This window comes from Poecilia latipinna, unplaced genomic scaffold (genome assembly GCF_001443285.1).
Source record: "Poecilia latipinna isolate Pla-1442-1.1 unplaced genomic scaffold, P_latipinna-1.0 Scaffold853, whole genome shotgun sequence".
NCBI lineage: Eukaryota > Metazoa > Chordata > Actinopteri > Cyprinodontiformes > Poeciliidae > Poecilia > Poecilia latipinna.
The window spans coordinates 33,318-49,237 of NW_015113469.1; the positions used below are offsets into that span (position 1 = coordinate 33,318).

The 15,920-nt window shown below is 38.7% G+C and overlaps 1 protein-coding gene across 2 annotated transcripts in view; it reads right to left on the minus strand.

The window, feature by feature from the left end:
• Positions 1-15,920, minus strand: part of mtus2a (microtubule associated tumor suppressor candidate 2a) — a 51,243-nt gene that overhangs the window by 21,759 nt on the left and 13,564 nt on the right. For both annotated transcript variants that reach the window (XM_015047985.1, XM_015047984.1), the window contains exons 2-4: positions 9,270-11,534; positions 7,878-8,139; positions 4,825-5,082 (exon numbers count right to left, since the gene is read on the minus strand). In XM_015047985.1, the coding sequence (XP_014903471.1) occupies positions 4,825-5,082; positions 7,878-8,139; positions 9,270-11,288 (2,539 nt within the window). In that variant the 5' untranslated portion in view covers positions 11,289-11,534. The remainder of the gene's footprint in view (positions 1-4,824; positions 5,083-7,877; positions 8,140-9,269; positions 11,535-15,920) is intronic.

The window sequence follows — 15,920 nt, forward strand, 5'->3', positions numbered from 1 at the left end:
AAAACCAGCAGTTTATTTTTAGAAAAAAATGCTTTTAAAACTGGAACAAAAAAAAAAAAAAAAAAAAAAAAAAAAAAAAAACAGCACACTTTAAACACTTCATGTTTACCCATAGCACATAATGCAGGAAACACTAAAGTTTAGCTGCTATCGATCCAGCAGTTTTCTTTCAGCGTGAAATGTCCGATTCAGTCATGAAGTCAAGTTAACACTGAGCTGGATGAAATGCACTATGAAGCTGTCAGTTAATGAACAGGCTCGATGAGACCATCTTCCCTGTCACAGATCTGATGCTTTAAGAAGCTTCAGCCATGTTAGTTTTATTCTCCTTATCCACAGAATAGCATCCATATCTAATTGGCCCATCTAATTTGCTGCTCTTTGGGTGAGAACTTGTGTGCATGTGTGCATGCATGCTTGTGTGTGTGTGTGTGTGTGTGTGTGTGCATGCACCACAGAAACCATCTGTTCGCAGTGAGCTGGCATGAGTCTCAGACCAGATCTAAGCCTTGTGTGGCATCTGGGGTTTGACATCCTCTCCTCCATCTACACTGATGCTTCTCTTTCCGCTCGTTTCCCCCCTCCATCCCACTTTCCCATTCTCTATGCTTGCTGCTCATTTTGACTCATTGGATTAGTGTTTATAGCCACATCACTCTTCACCTTCTTCCTTCTGCTCCCTAGATTCATTTTGATTTCTTGCGTTATTAGATTAGTCTTTTCTTTTTTTTTTTCTTTTTTTTTTTTTAAAGTACAGATAAGAGTGATAGCACTCTAGTTTAGGATTTGAGTTTTCAGACCCAGGCTTCATCAGCCTCCATCTGCTGCATTCACATCTCAGCTCTGTATGTTGGCTGGAGTGGATAGCCTGAACCGTGATGCTCCTTCTCTAATACACCAACAGCGACGACCATGCAACAACTGAGGAGGCCTGAGTGACAACACCAATGCCGGGATTTTGTTAATAGTGTATTGATTTTATACAGAGAAACCTAAAGCTCCCAAGATGCTCGACTGCTCCGCTCTTACTTACAAGCCTCTTATATGCAAACAGTTGATAAGAATCAATTAAGGCCATCGCTGAAGCTTTGGATCAATATGACCTTGCTTACATTAGTTTGTGTGTGAAAAATATTTCCAAACTTATTGTCACATTGCCTTGCCAATGTGTTCGTATCTCTTGACATTTTTATACTTTGTCAGATTACAGAACAAACCTCCATATATTTTGGTGGTATTTTGAATGAAAAATGCAAAGTAAGCTTCAAAGTGGAAGGAAAACAATATAACAATCCACAGATCTGATACGAGAATCTGTTAACAGGACAGCTTTTAATTGGTTATGTCCCAGTTATAACTTTTATATTGAAGTGAAAACTGGTAAAAAAAAAAAAAAAAAAAAAAAGCACTAAACAACCCATGTGAGCAATAAACATATTGTGACCTTCCTAACACAATGGATTAAATGACTTTTTGACAAAAGTCCTGTTTTGTTTTTGCCTAAAACATCTTTTGGAAAGAGATATTTATTTATTTATTTTTACTAAAATCATGTTAGCCAAAAAAGACACAGGCCATTCTTTTAGGAAGGTGATTATATGGATAAAGGTGAAGATTACACCAAAATGGATGTTTTCGACCAAAGTGCAAAAATATGACATGTGGCAAAACACTTACATCACCCACAGCACACCATCCCATCAATATTAAAGAGCTTTTCTTCATTAGATGCTGGCCACAATAGAGGGGGAGATGAATGGAGCTAAATATAGATCAGTTCTGGATCAAAAACAGATGGAGGGCGCTTGAGACTGGGGCACATGCTCACCTTCCACTTGGATACAAACCTGAAACCTACATCCAGAGCTACAGATCAGAACAAACAATTGGGAAAGGCAAAAACTTTGCAACTGATGTTTCACATACAAGAAAAATATCCAAAGATTTAAATCTTAAGATGTGCAGTGGTAATAGAAAGATTGCACCAAGAGACTTGCAGCTATAACTTCGGCAATATATGTTTCTACAAAATATTGACTCGGGGGGGCCTGAGTACAAATGAACTCCACACTTTTCAGGAGTTCATTTGTAAAGATTTTAAAACAACTTAATACGATCCTTCTGTTTCACAATTATATGCTATGCTATGTTCATCTGTCATAAATTCCAATAAAACACCTTAACGTTTTCACGTAACACTTAGTAAGATGTTGTACTCATGGATACAAATAATTTTTCATCTGATTTTTATTATTTTGTATAGACTCTAATTAATCTGGACAATGCACATCCTCATCCACTGTTTAGAGCAGTCTTATGCTCAAGTGTTTTACTTTTCTGACCTCTTTTACTGAAGAGCTAAAAATCCCCTCGTCATTTTGCTGATTTATTTGGTCTGTATCCTCCAGGGATCTACATTTGCACGTTTAGCTTGGGAATCAATGGGGAAAAGGAGCAACCAAGCACAGGTTTTACTCTTACTGCACAAATGGGAAGTGTATAGCTTCACCAACTCCCATGATATCCATGAGTGAAGAGTGTGTAAAACCTCAGCTGTAAGCATGGATGTGCTTTTATTCAAGTTGAGGTATAGTGACGTGGAGGAAAAATACCCGAGATATAACAAGCCTACATTCTTTGGAGGAAAAAGATGTAAAGATATATGATATGAAAAGTGTTTGGAAATGTTGAGAGATACTGGTATTTAAATACACAGTTATGCGATCAAATTAACTGAGCTAGGAATCTGAAACACATAATGGTTCAACTGTAAATTCATGCCATTTTCCTCAAGTGTTCAAAATCAACAATAGTTGAATGCTGCTTTAGGTTTCAGCGATCAAACTCTCAGCAACAATGTGTAAAACTGTTGAATCCAGGTGCAAAAAACATAGAAGCTACTATGATCATAAAACTGTTCCCAGTATAAAAACATGAAAAACACACAAGACACCCATTTATGTTACACAGAAGGATTGAAAGAATGAGTCTGGCTCACTTTAAACCTAAATAGAGAAAGGAGTTCAAACACCTCACAAACAAAGGTCACGTAAAACACACACAATCAAAATCAAAAGTAAATCCACCCACATTCTCATCAAAGGCCCCCAGTTTTTTTTTTTTTTTTACCTCTCACGACTGTCATCCTTGATCTTCTTTTATCTCCTCCCAAGCTTCTGTAGTTCATTGCAAATTAGAGAGACTGGTGCAGATGCTGCTTTTGAGACCTTCTGAATATATATTCTTATGTTCAAAAGTTTACACGTGCAATAATAAATAATACTGTTGTCTAAATGCTGAAGTAACCAACCAAACATGAAGACTTCCTTCCAGACAGTGTCAAAGAAAACTTGAGTCTGTCTCCCAAATCAAGCAAATAGTGCAGATGCCCATGTGAAGAGAAAGAGACATGGTTCAAGGAGTGCAGCTTTAAGTGCAATGCTGCAATGAGAAACTCAGACCAAAACCAACTAAAACTGAAGGGGAAAATCTAAACAAATATTAAGCATTCCCTTTAGCACACACATCTGTGTGTATCACGTTCATTATTTTTTGAAATGATCGTGTTTTTGTCTCTATCTGAACCTCTTTGCTCAACAAAGAAGCTTTCTTGTAGGAAAGAAACTCTTACTTCTTCTGAAGGAGATCACCATGCTGATTTAAGTCTATGCGTAAGATGATGAACTCTTTTTTTCTGTTTTTTTTTTTTTTTTTCCACAAATTAGAGAAAAAAAATCATGAAAACGATATGCTTCAAAGGGAGGAAGTGAGGGAAGGGGGGATGACATAACAGGGGGCCTGATGTGTGTGGCGCTTACGTCAACTGTAACTGGGAGAAGAGGAGCGAGCCTTCTTATGTAGGTCACATTAAATAGACATGCTGCTACCTCAAAATTCAGCCAAGTAACCCAGCAGCCCTGAAATCACAACTGGAAAAACTCAGAGTTTCACACCATGAATGCAAATTGAGAACATTTACACGGTTCATCCAGCAGCGAGTTTGATCTTATCATTCTGATTGCTCACAGAATCTGTGGCACAGACCCAGTTTGGAGCTTTCTGAATTAGGGTAATCTTTAAATTACTGCTGTTGTTTTCATTTGAAACAGTCTGTGTAATACTTTAATTTGGAACCTGCAGCATCCCATCTAAGATCATATGACCCACCACAACTCAAGACTGAAGCAAGACGTTAGTGACAATATTCTGGAATGTGGCTTAAATTAGTTATTATTATATATATATATATTTTTTTTTATGAATACTTTTTTAAACATGGTGGTGTCAGAATCATGATGTGGGAGTTTCTGAAAACTTGATAGTGGCTGTAGAACATAAAACATACTGCATGTTTATAGATTATTAACATTCACAGATGTTATTTATATAATTTGACTCAACATAAGTTATTTGTAAGGAGTTTACAAATGAGTTACAGACTACAAAGAAGACTGTCAATTTGAACAAGTCTGGGAGATATGTGTTACCAAAAGATTTGTAATGAAAGGTGGTTAAAGAGTATCGATTTAGAGTGACGGGATATAAATTCATGCCACACATTTAAGATTTGGATTTTATGCCACTTTAGAACTATGTGTTACTTCATATTGGTCTAAAATGAGGTGAAAATACAATGATTTTCTACAAAGTGTTGTAAATTGAAGCAACAAAAAGTTTGATGAAAGTAGAGCAAATGTTTTGATTAAGATGTTCACTGAAAAAATAATTTTAAGCTTAGTTTCACAAATGCAACTGTCACACTTTGTAAAAAAAAAAAAAAAAAAAAAAAAAAAGCGTCATTATTTTTGTTCAGAGGGAACTCACGGTGTGTTGTTCTGTAGGGATCACTCTGCACGCTGTCAGCGGAGTGGGCCGAGGACGCTGAGGAGACGCTGGAACTCCTGACGAAACCAAAGGCTGCCAGGCGGCCTGCTGGGAGACGGTTGGAGGAGAAACCTGGAGCCCGCAACCCAGACTGACTGACTTTGGGAAGCAGAGATTTGGAGGCTGTGGATGGGGGCTGGGACGCTGCTGTGGAGGCAGGAGGAGCCGCAGGAGCTTGATGGCTGAAAACCTGGTCATCTAGTGATGAAACAGGCAATTTGACGTTGAATTGTTTGTCAGTCTTTAGGAAGACTGCATATTTCAAGAGGCAAAATGTCAATAAATATGGCAGTTGTTTCATTTTATTCAGAAAACAAGGTACACCCGTGCTGGATCACTCATCATGAGTTGTTAAAGCTCTCTCAGTAGGGAGCATGAGGTTTACTTTATGGTGACTCTGGTTGTTCCAACAAGCAAACATAATAACTGTGTAAATTAAACTGCAAATAGCTGTTTGGCTCTGCCTCTGCTAACAGATTGGACTAATGGCCAAAATATTTTCTAATGTAATTATGGCAATCAATTCAACACCGACAAAATAGCACAGGGGAAAGATTTTTTTTTTTTGTCCTGATACAGTGCTTTGAAAAAGCATTTTAATTTGGAATTTCATGTATTAAACCAACACAAAGTAAAGCATAACTGTGATGTGAACAGAAGTTATTGTCAAAATTGAATCTGTATAGATTCTATTGTTTCTCACAGCAAATTAAAAGTTAGGATGTGCAGACATTAACAATTTAGGCTTCGTACAGAGACACATAGAATTCAGTGGTCAAATCTCAAGACTTTGGATAAAAACCCCATTTTGGCTTCCATAGTCTGCAAAAACAAGGTCAAGATCCTGCACAGAAGAAAAGCGTTATCCCCTGCTGGCTGCAGAGATAAGGTACGCGACCCTCCTTTCCTTTCCATTTGGCACAGCTGTGTGCTTCAGCGGAGCCCAGAGGATAACTACTACATCAGAAGAAAAAACATGTTTCACAGGGAGAAGCAGATGCCTGATGTTAGGGAAAGGAAAAAGTGGAATGGGAACAAAGTGGAAAAGTCCACCCCCTCCAGCATCATTAGAGATCCAACTCATGCTTATCACATATTTCCTCCACCACTAATATCTGTGTGCCATGAGGTCTACTTATGAGTTTGGAGCTCCTTCCTCTTGAGTGAGAATGTCAGGATCATTAAGGATAAATGTGTTAATTTGCATCCTGGCATTCCCACCCCCGCTCCTTATCCTATTCATCACATCTGAGAGGCTGGGATTTAAATAGCTTACTTTGCTTACTTTTTAATTTTGCATTTGTGTTCTACTTCAGATAATTCCTTCTACAATTCAATTCAAACTTAAAAATGCAGAATATGTCATGAATCTTTTGAATAAAGCCAAAGTGTGCTACGGTCTTTGAGTGAAACAAGGCCATTCTCACTTTGGATAAATTATGTAAATAAGGCCAGGAAAAATCAATAGGACATGCAGCTGGCATAAGCACTAATGATTTTAATCACAGTCCAAAGTGAGAGGCGACAGTGTGTATAGATTTCCACCTCCAGGCTTTAAGCTGCATGTTATTAAATGTAATACTTGTTTGCAGTGTAGTCCCAGCAGCGCTACTGAAAGGAAGCATGGAGAAGCACGAGTGAGGGAATCCATTGCAGTAATGGTTCATTGCATTTCACTGTCTTACCTTATAAGTGGACTTTCCTCATTATCATAACAATACAGGCTTTAAGCTATGCACTGCAATCATGTGACACAGCTGTGTCATAAACTATATAATTGCTATAATTAGTAGGTGTCAGACATTTTCATTTACAAAATACTGAAAAAGTCATAATTGAAATTAGTGCATAAGAATAAAAGGAAACGAACCCGGGTATAGAGAATGGATGGATGAAGGGAACTGGGTGGAAAATGATACCTGCTTTTTAAAATTTTTCATAGATACAAAATCTGAATTATATGTATTTGGATTCTTCCCGTCTTTCCCATCTGACTTAGATTGAGTTATTTTGAACATCAGAATGACCAAAATGATTCAATCTGCAGATGTTCAAAGATGGTGGTGTCACACCACGAAGTAATAGCAGCAAAAATCAATTCTAAAAAAAAGCATTGATTCAGGAGAGCTGGATGTAAATGCATGTCACACATTTCAGATTTCAACTGTACGATCATTTGCCATTTTTCTTCCACTTTACAACCATGCAATCTTTAAATGGGTGTGTAGCATCAAATCCCAGCGAAACGATTTAAATCCGTGGCTGAATTATGACAAAATGTCCAAAGAGTATTAATCCTTTTGCAACGCACTGTACTCAAAACAGACAAATGTTCTGTCAACATTTAATCTAGTGTGCATAAGCTAAGAAACATTCCAGTGAACAAACAGTGCATGCAGACTGATATGCCTTAGATATGCATTAGTACAGAATATGATAAGATAAACCATAAAACTATGCTGATCGATTTGATATTAGAGGGTTTTTTCCACTTCATGTCTAAGTTATCACTTTAAGGGAAAAAGCAAATGAAATACAGCATGTAAGCAAAGAATGAAGGACCCTTCCAGAAGAATGAGAAAATGCAGTACTTCAATATTTCATTGACAGATGAGCTGAAGCAAAAAATCTGATTTCAGCAGTCAGAGGCGCTATCTGTATCACTGAAATTAGAAATTCGCTGAGGAGAAGATGCAAGTGGCTTATTATTTATTTATTATTTTTATATTTCAGTTTGTAGATTGCTGCCTTCTGGTGCAGAATGCGTCCCCTCCTACAGCCATCCAATCAGGACTGCCAAAATTAATCTCAGAGAGAATGCATTTTAATGAACCGCCTTCATCTCAAGCCAGGCTGAGGGATGCACAGGTCCCACAACTACTAGCTGTTGCATGGCAGCAGGAAGACCAGGCTGTACTCTACTTAGTCAAAATTTGGGCTGGTGAAGTCATTTTCAGTTGGCGTTCCAGAAGTGAACGTGTAGAGCATCCTACCTGTGCTATCTTGGCTTTTCTGGCTGATCGCTGGGCTAACAGTTTGGATTGGCTGGCTGAAGGCCAACGCTGACCTCTGTCCTTGACCGGTGGGTCCACGGGTCTTGACGGAACCCGCATTTGTCCTGGTGACGGCTCCAAGACCCAAACGGAGGCCTCTGCCAGAACGGATGAGACTTCCACTTCCCCCGGCCTGTGTAACTGTCCTGCCCTGCAAGGCATCTTCAGAGGAGACGCCTTTCAAACTGTTGGATCGTCCCACCTAAAAATCAGAATCACTAAATTTATTGAAAGACAAATTCATGACATTTCCTGACTTCTGCAGCACATATTGTAATGCACTGCCACATCATTATGAATAAAAGAAACAAACATCTGCATAGCAGTTGAAAGATCTGTCCTTATTTCCTGTAAAACCAGCAATTCCCATGGAAAATTAAATTTAGGCCAATAGAAAAAACAAAAAACAAAAAAAAAAAAACAGAGAAAAAGAATAAAGTTATCCATTGCAGTTTGTTTTTGCATTCCGTTTTAACTCAAAGCTTCACATATGTAAGCTGTACAAGAGGAGGCTCTGATGTATTAAAGCTAAATATGAATGTTACAGATTTTCCACAAATCTAGATGTGGAAATCCAAAATGACTGGCTTGTTTATAAAAAACAAGTGAGAAAAAAGCTGCTTGTTTTCCCTTCTTATGTTTGGAAATGAATTAACAGGGGCAAACCTTTCACACACACATTGCACTGAGAGTTATATCTCCTCGATGTTAGTGCCAGATAAGGCTATTTAATACAAATTAATAAAAAATGTTAATGTTAAGGCGATAACGATCAGCGCTTGGACTTTGAAAAAGATACAGAGGATCTATCATCAACTATGTTAGCATGAGCTAGAATAATACATGCGCAGTAAATAAACTATGCCAAATATGCCAATCATGGCACATGACATTTTTTTTTATTATTTGATGACAAGAGAGTATAGAAAAGAATAATAAAAAAAATCTTTATTGTCTGCCGGGGGAAAACTGCCTTTGGCTCACCAGTACTCAAGACAAGCTGATAAGAACATTAAAAATGATCAGACACATAAAAAAGCTCATAAAAAAGACATGTTGATTAAAAATGTATTAGCTGCTATTAAACATCCTTTTCATTAACTTCACATTTCTGTATTAAAAAAAAGTAATTTTTTTATTGAGCTGATGTAATACTCTAATCTTAAATGTGTTTTTATTAGCTATTAAAAACTCATTATAAAATTAACAACAAAAAAGGCTTGAAAACACCAGTCTAAATTATTCTTAAATATTTCAATTTATTCCACATGACTGTATAAAAGATCAATCTCAGTGCAAAGATATAGAGTAGATCACATATATCTAACTCACCTCAGATGATGTCCCATAGTAGTTCTCCACCCTTCCGCTCAGTTTCGGGGATGCATTGTGGCTGTGTGCATGTGCTGGGGGAACAGTGTTTGTGTTTCCAGGAGTCCTGATGCTCCTGTTTTGCAGCCCTGGTGGGAAACTGTTCACCTGCATCTCTTGGCGATATTTATCGTAGAGTGGGTTGGAGGCACTAAGTACAGGGGTTCCTCGGGTTTCAGCGTCAGGGTTTCTGCGCGGGTCTTTAGACGGATCCTTAAAGGCCGCTGATATCTGGCTGTGAGTGTAAGTCGAGAGTCTGGATGGCAGAGATGAGACCTGATAAGGTCCGTCAGCAGCCTGGACTTTAAACTGAGGATTCTTTCGAACAGACGTTATGATCTTGGGGCGGATTCCTTTAGGTTTAAGTTTAGGTGATGGAGAGTTCTCTTTGGGGTTAGAGTTAGAGGAGCTCTGCTGGATGTTAAGAGGCGCTTTTGGGATTCCACTTGTGCTTATGTTTGTTTTCACTGGAGCTCTCAAACAACTGTTGCCATAGCCCTGAGCTGATGTTGGTACAGCTGGGTTGCATCCTGATGGGATGTGCCTAGAAGCTCCAGAGACATTCCTGGAAATGAGGTACATAGAGGGCTGCCTGCGTGGTGAGCCCTGTGGTGTCCTGAGAGGGGATTGAGGAGGGGTAGATGACCTGGATTCAACTCCAGTCCTGTTGGGACTGGAGCAGTTCCTTCGATAAGTGAGCTGAGCCTGAGGTTTGTTTTCCAGAGTGGGTGTGTTAGAGGGACCAGATAGATGTTGTCCAGTTGTAGTTGTCTGTTTTTCCATGGGTGGAACCTCCCTATGGGATGCCTGGTTAGGCTGCCTTAGCTGGGAGACAGCACTCATGTTGTAAAGGTGGGAGAAGTCTGACGGTTCCCGTAAAGCAGATTTTGTGAACTTTCTGCTTGACCTGCTGCTGTGTGACTCTGGTGATGCATTGTTGGAGGAATGTAGCACTGTCCCAGTTTGCTGAGTTTTAGGATCTGGCAAGGTCTTCTCTCTTATCATCTCTGTCTGGCAGAGGGGTCTGACGAGCTGTTGGCGCCGAGGCGGCAGCACCCTCTCCTCAAATCCAGTCCTTCTCCTTTGGCCAAGTGCTCCATCAGAGGATCTTCCGTTTCTATGATGACACCTTTCCTCCAGTCTCTGTTCCTGGCCATAGTATTGATGACAGTCATATCTCTCTTGAGGACGAAATGGTGCAGAGTTCTGATTGGTGTCTAGGGAAGCTGCCCTTCTGCTGGTCTGGGCTGAGGTAGTACAGTTGGTGTTGGGAAAAAGGTTTGTCTTGGGGTTGGAAAGGGAAATAAGACATGCGTCACCGCTGGAATCCAGAGCACTAGACAGACTTCCACCAAGAGCAACAGCTGACAGACTGGAAACAAACACATTTGTCTCAGACTTGGATTCCTTCAGACCCCCTGTCCGTCTATCAATGCCTGTCCTGGTGTCTCTTTTCTCTACTGAGCCTGTCACATATGTATCCAGCTCTTCAGTACTGTGACAGGCGATGCGTTTCTCTTTGCTCCTTTGTATTCTGCTCTCTTCCCTGTTGTGGTCGTAGTTTCGTCTGACACCGGTTGAAGCAGAGCTGGCCGTTGAACTTGAGGATATGGACATGGGACCCTCATCCTTACCATCTTTCATGCTTTCTCCATCATCTTCCTCTTCATTATGCTCCTCCTGACTTTGGTTTCCTAAGAATGTGTGGATTTCAAATTCTCTGAGCTCAGGCTCCATACATTGCTGCTCCGATCCCCAGATTACGATTTTGTCTGGAGAGTCACTCTGACGAACCAGTGGAGGAATAGAGCTTGTGTTGTAACCTGTGACCTCAACTAGACACCCTCCTTCTTGGTCAGTGGCTGCAGTTATTTGATTGGCGTTATCATCTCCTGATGGAGTGAAATGAGTTTTATTTCCAATCTTCTCTCCTCTTTCAACGCTGACCCTCAATCCATGAAAATTAGTTGGAATGCTCATCTTTGACTTTTTTATTAAGCACGTTCAGGGGTTGAGGCCATTTACAGAGTTTTAAGAGTTACTTTAATTTTTGCTCTTCCTTATCAGGGTCAGTGTTTTTAGAGTCATTTGGCAGAATTATCCAGGAGTTGGTTATCATCTCAGGAAGTCTCTCTCTTTCTTTCAGGTTGCCACGCAACTTGCATTTAGATTGAGCTATCTAAGTTGATGTTAATGGGTTTAAGTGAAGATAGAAGTCTGATAAATCTGGAAGAAGAAGAAACACACAAAGGAAACTATAAGAAGGAGCAAATAAGTTCATGAAATTCAACAAATTCTGATAACATTATCATGTTTTGTCCCTACAGAGTTCTAGAAATAGTTTATGTCCCCAGTGTATTTTTAGAATAGCAGCTGTTAATTTGCCCACAGTCCTATTTTCTTTATATTTGTAACTTGTGTTATTAGAGGGTTTTTTTGACACAAAACCTCTCTACCCAAGGGAATGTGGGGAGTCATCAATCAACGTGTCCATAAATGTATAAAGAAATAAAATCAGAACTTCACCATTTACACAGTTTTTGTCAACATGATTACTTCACTGCAACACTTGTATTTAATATGGCAACTACAGAGTTGCTCAACAGTAACAGTAGTTAAATTCAATCATACTTGAAAAGCGTAGAAAAGGTTTCTATCAGACTAATTTCAACTGTATCATTTATACAGTTTACATTAAATCAAATCTTGATGCAAGTATAAAGTACACAGTGGCACAATACATTCAAGGAGAAATTATGTTCAAATATACATGTACCCATTTATACTATGAAAACAAAGATTGTGTTTTTCTAGATAATTTATGAATATTTTATATTAGTAAAATCTGTAGTTTGTTGTGGGGTTGGGGACTTAGGAAAGCTTCTAAAGAAAATGGCAACAAAGGTAACCTCTATGGGAGGATGCAATGAAGGTTAGCACATCAGACGGGTGTTAATGCTTTTGCATGACTCAACATCCCCAAAACAAAATGCCTTATCCATGCTATGAACACAATGGAAATCAAATACTATGTATATGTTGTCTGAATCAGAAGTGGTATCAGAAGGTCTATTTTTAGCACCACAAATTGTGTACAGTAATGGAAAATGACAAAACTTCATGGCTACACAACAACATCTCTTTCATACAGATTCTTCTTCTCCCTTGAGCTGAGTAATCTTGCATGCAGTATACAAAGACGGTGCAAAAAAGTAAGTAAAAATACAGCAGCGGCGGGAAAGCCATTTAGTTTCAATCTTTACATGAGTTATAGCGTGTTATGCCTTTGAGTATGTAATTTTTTATGAGCAGTGGGGCTGTGGGAGAAGAAAGAGCCATGTGAGCTGATTATGAGCGCAGTGGCTCTGCTTGAATTTAATGAAAGGCTGGAGTAGGCAAAGGGTGACTTTGGGAGGATGTATTTTCTGTATCATCCAATACAGATTTTTCCAAAGGAGTGAGAAGGTACTGGCTCAACAGTAATGCCGACGTTGTGGGTTTGTTTTGTTGTTTTTTGTTGCAGGCAGTTGATAATAGCTTACATCCAGATACACAATTACTGGGCACATACAATTTTCTTTGAACACAGTCCACAACTGTGTAATTTTATTGTCTTCCTTAACAATTCCACCGAAACAAAGATGGTGAAAGCATTTTTTTAGTGCAGGATGAATTATCTGTGCATTGAAATGCACACAAACAAAAAACTGACAACACATACAGAATAAATTTGACATTTTTATGCTATTCCAATTTAATGTGTCATTATTAAAGCACACCTTACTGACGGATCCACATTGTGCAATATATTGTTTTAAATCTTTGTCAAATAGTGTGAAACATATTGAGTTTTTTTTTTTCTGTCTTTGTGCACCACATCATGCGTCTGCCTTCACTTTCCATTCTGTTTGCATCATTTCAGAAATTCAAGTTGAGCCCTCACCTAATTATTTTTCCAGCAGAGGTGTCTGTTCTCATTAGCAGGTCCTTTCTTCATGTATCTGATAGCAGGCATTTTAACAAACTCACTGCTAAGATGGCAGCTCCCTCTGGCTGTGGCTTATTTGTGAATTCTTTCCAAATGCACAAGAATTGAAAGCATCAAACAGAATATGTTTTCCTGTTGGTCAGTTGGTTTTGTGAATTTGGCGCTGAGCTAAGAAAGATCTATTTGAAAAAGATAAGAAAAAGTGCAAGTTCTTTTATTACACATAAAGATTGCAGTTAAGTATTTGTTGACTTCTATATAGTTTTCTGTTTTGCATCAAAAAGAGAAAGAGAAACCCAATTTGCGTTACATACAAATAACAACAGGCAATCCGCCCACTGTCTGTCCCACTCTGCTCCTGTGTATGTCGCTCACTATCAAATAATTAGCTGGTTACAAAACACACATGGAAAACTCAAAGTGGTAGGGAGAGGAGGAGGAGGAGGCTGAATTCTCCGAGAGGACATGGTGCCAGATTGATTACAGCGCTGATGTAGCACCGAAGCTTGTGCTGATGACAGCAATCTGAGGGAGGCTGAGTGCTCTGCTCAGTCACAGAGCCTGCACCTCAGTACACTGCATTTCAACAAACAACCAGGCTGACAATGCCAATTTGGTACAAAACGGAAGAGTGTGGAGAATTGATGAACAAGTCTGACAATTTGAATAAAAATATTTGGTTCAGTGCAAAACATGAAATTAAAAATGTCAGAAAAAATAAAAACACTTGGCTCTCTTTCTTTCTTTTTTTTGACATAAAGAATAGAATTTATTAGGCAACTTGGGCATTTATGCCAACTAGGAGCCAATATGTTATTTTCTTTCAGGATAAATAGGGATGGTACCACATTTTGCAGAACGTAGCCCAGTCTGACCATCAAATGTGTTTGGCACACCTTTGGAAGCAAATATGCACAATGACGGATGGACACTCACTAGAAACTAACAAAATGAGGGAGGAACATCCCTCCTACTACAAATGGATGTACTCATAACATGATGAAAGCATGGCCCAGGAAGAACAGGTACTTTGATGTTAATCAAGTTCTGTTCCAGATTTTGGGAGTTTTTCGGTGACCCCTTATGTGATTTTAAACCAAACCAATTAAGTCGCTCATGACATGAACAAGATCTCACCATAATGTGAGCTGAAAATGTAAACGAACCGAGGAAAGACTCATTTTAATTCGACTATGAGGATTCAGTCTGAGTGGGTGAGAGACTGAGACATAATCTGACGTGGGAGGGATAAGATTTGCACATCGGTGAAAGAAAAGAGTTGCTGAAGATTTCTAATTAGGCGGACGGTGGGGAATGTGCAATGAGAGCTGCTATATGAGCTTTACGGCCCCGTTTATGATGTGACTTACCGACTCAAGCCCAAGAGAGGAGAGCAGAGCCATTATTGGAAATCCCTGACCACAAATAAGGCTCATTAGTAATGAATTGCTCACACTGATGAAACTGGGAACCTGTACTTCCGCTTTAATAAAATTCTTCTCTCCAGACAGACATAAGTGAATCTCAAGATGAAAGCACTGACCGAAAGTATAAGAGACTAAAAAAGCATTTTTATTTTTATTTTATTTTTTAAAACTACGGGCAAAATCATGGTGTAATCAAATACAGTTTGAAGGAACAGGAAATTAGTGATTAATTAATGAGTTCTTTTTTTCCCCCTTTTAACCACGGACAAATCTCCTAAGTGACTGAATTTGTTTTATTTTTTATTTATTTTTTACAATGTAAAAGAGAGATGTTCCAGAGTGTCTTGTAAAAGTATTCATACCCCATGAATGATTTATTTATATTTTGTCTGGTTACTATCTCTAAATTCAGTAACTTTAAGGGGTAGAGCAACATAACTGAGTTCATAACTGTGAATTTGAAGGATATGTGTTTTTTTTTTCTTTTTTACAAATTAACCTCTTGAATTTGTCATCTAATGTTAATAAAATTCAGTGAAACCTCTTAAACCCTTTTAACCTTTTTAATCTCAGTTTAAATGCAGCTGTTCACAGCCAGGCCAAGGACAAAGCTGTGGAGAAGTTTAAAGCAGGGTTAGGTTACAAAACAATCTAAACCTTTAATCCACCAAAGTGGTGGCAACATTATGCTGTGGAGATGCTTTTCTTAAGAATTTATTTCATGCCAGCATAAATATGACTTATGCTTCATGTCTGACAATCCCAAAATCCCAATAAAATACAAGTTTGATGTTGTAAACTTACAAAATATGAAAAAGATCAAGTGGTATGAATACTTGCACAAGACAGTAAAAAGATGCTTCTTTCTCATGATTGGGCAAAAGCCTCAAGTGATTTGACGTGTTTTAAGAGATTTCTTTCCTTCCTGTGCACAGAGGATGTTCTGAGAAAAACAGTCTACAGTTAAGAAAAGGTTAATCAAAGCCAAGTGGCAAACTTTTGCATTGTTTTATCTGAAAGTAAAAAGAAATTCTTTGAATTGAGCTCCGCGCTCACTTTCTTATTTTGTTATTTTGCAGCATTTGTTTCCATTTTCAGACACACACACACACACACACACACACACACACACACACACACACACACACACACACACACACACACACACACACACACACACACACACACACACACACA